Here is a 7,657-nt window from a genome sequence, read left to right as displayed (position 1 = left end):
TACAATACAAAATAAAAAAAACAAGAAGTTACATTTCAGGTTGCTAAGTGCAAATTAGAAGATTTACTACTGAACACATCATCAAACAAAAGCATTAAAAGTTATGGAAGTTACAAATTAAAGTTACATTAACCATCAGATAGTGCACATGAAATAACATTGAGAAAAAAATCCCCCAAAGCAGTTATCAAACAACCTTAACTCTGCCACTGTATTTATATTGCTACTCTAGAGCACAATCCAACTTCTATTGAAAACAATTATAGTCTTTCCTCAGACTTTATTAGACCTTGCAGTACTGTGTTTTGTCACATGGAAAGAATTAATATTATTTGTCTGCTGATCACAGAGAATTGTTTGTTGTTTGTTGAATGGTGTGTATGTTAAGGTTGGTGTCAAAATTGTTTATGTAACCTTAGCTAGTGCTTTCCATTTTTTTTAATGTTTGAGTTTACTTAAAATTGTGTTTAACAGTTCTTTAACTGCACAGCACAATCTTAACTCTAATTTAGCACAATTTTTCTTATTTAATGTTCTGTTTTTTTAAATTATTTTATAATGTATGTTCAATGCAATTAAAAGTTGGATTAAAGTTACAATGGGAAGTGATTGGCCTCCAAGTGAAGCAGTTTGCCTCCAAATCTGCACGATTTTCATAGGAATTTTAGCCAAAATCATCAGCATAAGGTTTTAGAGTTAACAGCCTACTGCATGAATACAAAGTTGTCTACACTAGCCTTTCTTCTGAAATATTTCCTTATCACCAGTTGCAGTCCCCTCCTGGAAATGCTAGTGCAGACAAGGTCATAGAGTTTAAAGCCAGAAGGGACCACCAGACCATCTGATGCTGATGTTTTTACCACAGTGGCATGGTGTTAGTAGTCCTTCATGGGCCAGGAGGCCCCAGGAGTCCTTATCCTAAAGGTCCCTCCTTTACTACTAGCAATAAAGTCAAACTAGTGGTACCAACATTGGATATTTTTGCATGACAAAGCCTTATGTAGACCCAGGTTAGCATACTCAGGAAGGTAACATAGAATTGAGTCTCTTCGGGAGATTTTATTTGCAAGCAGAAGGGTTAGAAACTGGAATTTTTTAGATGAAATCTTATTTTGTGTGGAATTTAAGGGGTGCTAAATCTGCAGCTTGGGGGGGTGGGGAGTTCCAGCCACATTTCTGGATGGGAAGCTTCATGTCATTAACCCTGGGATAGTTTAGTAGTTCACATGCTGAATCTGCTGTGGCTCATGATAGGGAGCTTCCCAGCCCATGGGTGTGCAGTGCCAGACAGTTCATGAAGTGAGGCTCAGCCAGATCCTAGGCGGACTGTAACTTCACGGACTTTGAGGAGCACACACCCCTCCCTCTCCCTCTCCCTCTTCTCCTGGCCCCATCCCTCTTCTCTCACCACTCCTTCCTCCCCAACCCCCCTCGATCACGTGATGCCGGAGCAGGCAGCTCCTTTGTCATAATGCGCCGGGTCACGTGAGGAAAAGTGGGCGTGGCGCACGGTGAGGCGCACGCGCAGTGCGGCGCTTCTCCCCCTCGCCCGTGCGGTTCCTGTTTGGGAAACCCCCTAGTCGAGCGCTGAGGCAGGGGCCGCGGGAGCCGCCATAGCGAGAAGCCGGGCCTCGGAGCGGCTGTGTGAGGAGGCCGAGCCCCAGCGTCCGCCCGGCCGGGGTGTGAGGAGGAGGAACCGGAGGAGCAGCGCCCTCGCCGCCGAGGCCCAGATCGATCGCTGCGGGGCTAGGCCGGAGCCGCCGCCGCCATGGAGCCCTGAGGCCTCCGGCAGCCGAGCCTGACAGCGCGGGGCCTGGCCATGGCGGAGCGTGGCGGCCTGTGAGCGCTAGCCGGGCCCCGAGCGCGCGCGCGCGCAGCCCCACCCGAGCAGGCTCCTCGTCGGCCGGGCCCGAGCGGGCCTCGGATCGCCCCGCAGGCCCCGCCCCGCCCCGCAGGCCCCGGAGCGGGACCTGTCCCCCCCACTCAGACCCCGGCCCCCTCGCGGAGCAGGCCCCGCCCCGACCATGTCCTGCGTCCATTACAAGTTCTCCTCCAAGCTCAACTATGACACGGTCACCTTCGACGGGCTCCACATCTCCCTGTGCGACCTCAAGCGCCAGATCATGGGCCGCGAGAAGCTCAAGGCGGCCGACTGCGACCTGCAGATCACCAACGCGCAGACCAAAGAAGGTAGGGGGCTGCGGGGCACACGGGGTGAGGGGCGCTGCGGGCACATGGCGCCCCGGTGGGTGATCGACAGAGAGCAGCACCCGGCCTGCTGGGTGCTCGCCCCTGTGCCGGAGTCCGGCCTGCCTTGGGCTCTGAGAACGGCCGGGCTCTGTCCAGCTTGTGCATCGTCACCCGTCAGAGACACTGAACTGGCTGATCGGGGCTGTTGATGCAGGAGTCGGCGTTTAGACCCAGCTCCGTCTCCTGTGGCTGTAGGGGCTGAGCAGGAGCACAGAGTACTTAACAGACGTATCAGAGGGGTAGCCGTGTTAGTCTGAATCTGTAAAAAGCAACAGAGGGTCCTGTGGCACCTTTAAGACTAACAGAAGTATTGGGAGCATAAGCTTTCGTGGGTAAGAACCTCACTTCTTCAGATGCAAGTAATGGAAATCTCCAGAGGCAGGTATAAATCAGTGTGGAGATAACGAGGTTAGTTCAATCAGGGAGGGTGAGGTGCTCTGCTAGCAGTAGAGGTGTGAACACCAAGGGAGGAGAAACTGCTTCTGTAGTTGGATAGCCATTCACAGTCTTTGTTTAATCCTGATCTGATGGTGTCAAATTTGCAAATGAACTGGAGCTCAGCAGTTTCTCTTTGGAGTCTGGTCCTGAAGTTTTTTTGCTGTAAGATGGCTACCTTAACATCTGCTATTGTGTGGCCAGGGAGGTTAAAGTGTTCTCCTACAGGTTTTTGTATATTGCCATTCCTGATATCTGACTTGTGTCCATTTATCCTCTTGCGTAGTGACTGTCCAGTTTGGCCAATGTACATAGCAGAGGGGCATTGCTGGCACATGATGGCATATATAACATTGGTGGACGTGCAGGTGAATGAGCCGGTGATGTTGTAGCTGATCTGGTTAGGTCCTGTGATAGTGCTGCTGGTGTAGATATGTGGGCAGAGTTGGCATCGAGGTTTGTTGCATGGGTTGGTTCCTGAGTTAGAGTTGTTATGGTGCGGTGCATGGTTGCTGGTGAGAATATGCTTAAGGTTGGCAGGTTGTCTGTGGGCGAGGACAGGCCTGCCTCCCAAGGTCTGTGAAAGTGAGGGGTCATTGTCCAGGATGGGTTGTAGATCACTGATGATGCGTTGGAGAGGTTTAAGCTGAGGGCTGTAGGTGATGGCCAGTGGAGTTCTGTTGGTTTCTTTTTTGGGCCTGTCTTGTAGCAGGAGGCTTCTGGGTACACGTCTGGCTCTGTTGATTTGTTCCTTTATTTCCTTGTGTGGGTATCGTAGTTTTGAGAATGCTTGGTGAAGATCTTGTAGGTGTTGGTCTCTGTCTGAGGGGTTGGAGCAGATGCGGTTGTACCTCAGTGCTTGGCTGTAAACGATGGATCGTGTGGTGTGTCCGGGGTGGAAGCTGGAGGCATGAAGGCATGAGCTGAGCTCCAGTTCATTTGCAAATTTGACACCATCAGATCAGGATTAAACAAAGACTGTGAATGGCTATCCAACTACAGAAGCAGTTTCTCCTCCCTTGGTGTTCACACCTCTACTGCTAGCAGAGCACCTCACCCTCCCTGATTGAACTAACCTCGTTATCTCCACACTGATTTATACCTGCCTCTGGAGATTTCCATTACTTGCATCTGAAGAAGTGAGGTTCTTACCCACGAAAGCTTATGCTCCCAATACTTCTGTTAGTCTTAAAGGTGCCACAGGACCCTCTGTTGCTTTTAACAGACGTAAAAACTATTAAAGATGTGTTTTGGTAATTGAAATCAGTAGATGTGGCTTGGAATGTGTGTTCGGGGAGTAATAAATGCCACTTCTGTAGTCGCTTTCCTCACAATAACTACCATTGAAGAATTGTGTCCATTGTCATAGGTAGAGTGCCACATTTAATTGACTAGGCTTTGATCTGCTATGCCAAATGCTGAATTCCTTGACACCGAAGTCTTGATTTCCCAGAACTCTTCTGGGTTTCTTGGTTTATAGGGCTGGCAGGGAAACATGGGGCAAAGTTTTATAGTAACGAACCACCTGAATTCTACTGGCATCAAAAGAGGAGGTTGAAAGATGCAGAATTTTAATACAGTTGGGGAGGATTACTTCCTGAACTACACACTGTGACAGTACAGATTCTTTGAGTTAGTTTTGTCTAAAGGTAGGTTAGTTTTGTCTGCTGTGAGATTACAGAATTAGATAATGGTGGTTAGATGGCAGAGTTATAGAAACTGAGCTCATTGTTAGCCCTTGGATAAAGAGCCTTATACTGCTGTTTAGTTTCCTTCTATAATGTGTATTCATGGAAACCCTTATGACATCCTTTCCAAAGAGCAGTTCACATGCAAACATGTAGATATGTTTGGGAGTTACCTATTAATGCAAAACCATTCTTTTCTTAATAAAACTTGGGACTTTCAATCATTCAGAAGTTCTTTAAGTTCAAACTGACAGTCACTTTTTTTATTGTCTGTCTACTTCTTTGCTACAAACTAATTGCATCTGCTCACCTGGTTAAATCCCATTTGAGCATTTGAATCTTGATATATTTGGTACATGACCTGTCCTGTTGTAAATGGCTTTGTGAATAACATACACTTCTCAGAAGTCTTTAGAAATACCATTATTTCCATTCAGCGAATAGGGCTGCTGGCTCTGAGGGGATTATCATTTCATATTTCTCTTCAGGAGTCTTACATTGGTGGATCAACCATTGGTATAACTTTAACATCTGATTAAAATTTAGAATTCAACTTGCAACAACTTTAAGAAGTGTTTAACTTCTAATATACAGTGTAGTACCTTTAAAGGAATGCTACCAATTTAGTCAACTAATATTTAAAAGTGAAGCATTTGGATGCTATATCTGCCCTTGTCTGCCAACTGTTTTTTGTGATTTTTGCAATTGCCTTTTTTGGTTGGTGTGTGTGTTTCTTCTCCCTGTTGCTGTGTGAAAGACCCACAGACAGAATATGCAACTGAAACAAAGGGCTATCAAATGCACAGGAAACTGAGGATAAATGAACTAAAGAAATTTTTTTTGTTAGGCCCTGATCTTTATAGATTGGACCCTAAGGTGGTGTTTGTAGTAGAGGCAGCAGGTAAACAATCTTCAGAGAAAAGTGTAACTTTAAAGCGACTCTGACAACTTCAAGGTTAGGGTTCATGGCTCATTAATTTTGAATTTGTATTGATTTGATGAGTTCTTTGTAAAAGGTTACTGTTTTCTTTAGAGAATAAAAACAGAATTCCATAATATTTCACCAGACTATTAAGTTGGGTGCTTGCCTTCCTAAAAGGAAGTGTTGATTAAAATGGAAGGAATATAACTCAAGTTCCATTCATGGACTGACTAACATCATCAGTCTGTTAGTTTTGGTTAGAACTGACAAGTTTCGGTTAAGAGGAGGAAAGATAAGACTAGGAAATAAATATTGTTAATGTGACTTTAAATCTCTAGAATTGGAATGCTGAAATAGGTGAGTGAGTTTATTTTGTCTGCATGATTATTCGGGGAGGGTTCATATAGAAGTTGGAGGGAAATGCAAAATGTTGTTGCAAAAAAGTATTGGCTCTTGAAAGCAAAGATGTCTAATAGTAGATTTATAAATATGCAAACTTTTATATTTCACTATCCCAAATCCCTCTGCCAGGTGGCCTTGAGTTTCAGTTGCCTATCCAACTTCACTGGTCGTAAACTGTAAACTTCTTCAGGATGACCACGAAAAAGATGAAGAAAAATTCTGAATGATTGAACTGGTTCTGTAGCACCAGTTTAGGCACATGCTCTTTGGTGCTGAATCATGTTAAGAACACGTGCTCAGCCTCAAACCACACTAGCGCTTTCTGAACCATTCTAATTGCAGTGCCTTATGAGTACTTTTCCCACAGTTCCTGACTCCGCTCACAGAAACAGTGATTTGGGGATACTTGAAAAGGCAACTGATACAATGTGGAACAGTAATGGGAGGACTAGTTAAATTTTTTCAGCTAGTCTTCACATGGACTGGCACTAAAACAGTTCAGGCTGAAACAACTGAGGATCAAATGGTAAAGTATTCAAGTAAGGTGTTCAAGCTCACAATAAACATTCTCTGAAACTGAAAAAAGACTCTAGCAAAACCAGTAAAGTTCAGACTTCAGACACCCTTCATATTTCTAAGGTGGTAAATAAGCAGTATGGGGCACTTCTTTAAAAGGGAAAAATACCTTTCATGCCCACTTTATACATTGTAAAAAGAAAACAAACATCTATTTCAGATCATACTTTTATAATGAGTGGAGATTTTCAGACAATACAGAATTAATCAAAAATTGCAGGAGAACCCCAAGATCATGGAATCCAAAACTATCTTTGATTTCATGATTTTTCTCCCTTAACCAGATGTTTGGCAGTTTTTCTTGTAGATTTTTTTTCAGGAGTTCAGTCTTCTTGAGCAGCAGTTGTTCCTGCCCTACTCCCTTGCCATGCAAGGCAAGGGGAATAAGCATTTCTGTGTACTGGAAAAAAAGTGTCCATAACTCTATATTGGTTGTAGTGGTGATAGATGGTTGTAGAATACATAGTGCTCTTGCAAACTCTGCTGTTTTTTTACCACAGTCATCTAATTCTACTCTTTAAAGGAGTAAAAAGGCTTGAGCCCTGTCTAAATTGGTTTCTACCATGCAGCTTTAGTGATGCCACTTAAGTGCTATCTACAATACAAAACTTGTGCTAACCGCTATTTGATTCCCCCAACACATCTTTAACACATCTTGCATGTATTAAAATGTTTCCTGTGGTACACAGACATTACAACCACTATATAGATTACACTTTCTTGAAGAAAGGCTAACCACTGTGCTAATATCTATTTCAGTGCTCATGTGGATAGGGATTGCTGGGGTTACAGCCCTCAATTGTACAAGTAATCCTCATGCTATGATCTCACAGTGCAGCATTCACTACCCAGGCGACCTTCGTTGCTCTACTTTCTGAAGTTTCTTGTGCAGGGCCAAATTGGCAATAAGTCACTTAGTTGTGCAAGTAGCTTTATGTACAGAATGGAACTCAAATGTACGTTATTTCCATGGCTATCAATTTCTTCTACAACTTTGAAATTATTCTTGCTCTGTCAGCAGCATGTTTTGGAGGTGTTCATTATGTGACTATAGTATCAGCTACCTGAGGTTGATGTGCAAACACTAATGGCCATATAAGGAGATTAGGCCCAGATGACCTTGGTCATTCATAATAGTGTGAGACTGGGAGTCTGAGTGACTAGTGGAGATGGGCTTCACTAGAGGGGCAGGCAATGCCAAGAAAAGGTAAAGGGATTGAGCATCCTGTATAATGAGGTCTGAGCTAGTGGCAGTAGGCCTGGTTCAGGGCAGAAAGTGCGCCACTTTTACAATGAACTGGACCAATTCTTTGAGACTCAACCTTCCAGAGCCACAGAAATACTTCTGCATAGCATAAAGGTCCCATGCATTGCATTGATGGAA

At 44.4% G+C, this 7,657-nt stretch overlaps 1 protein-coding gene across 2 annotated transcripts in view; it reads left to right on the top strand.

Moving 5' to 3' along the window:
* Positions 1 to 1,967: 1,967 nt before the first annotated feature.
* RBBP6 (RB binding protein 6, ubiquitin ligase) overlaps positions 1,968 to 7,657 on the top strand; it is a 40,235-nt gene continuing 34,545 nt past the window's right edge. For both annotated transcript variants that reach the window (XM_065412586.1, XM_065412585.1), the window contains exon 1: positions 1,968 to 2,190. In XM_065412586.1, the coding sequence (XP_065268658.1) occupies positions 2,025 to 2,190 (166 nt within the window). In that variant the 5' untranslated portion in view covers positions 1,968 to 2,024. The remainder of the gene's footprint in view (positions 2,191 to 7,657) is intronic.

The sequence above is a fragment of the Emys orbicularis genome, chromosome 10, assembly GCF_028017835.1.
Source record: "Emys orbicularis isolate rEmyOrb1 chromosome 10, rEmyOrb1.hap1, whole genome shotgun sequence".
In the NCBI taxonomy this organism is placed as follows: domain Eukaryota; kingdom Metazoa; phylum Chordata; order Testudines; family Emydidae; genus Emys; species Emys orbicularis.
The sequence above is the reverse complement of the archived record's forward strand: the minus strand, read 5'-3'. Positions and strand labels throughout refer to the sequence as shown.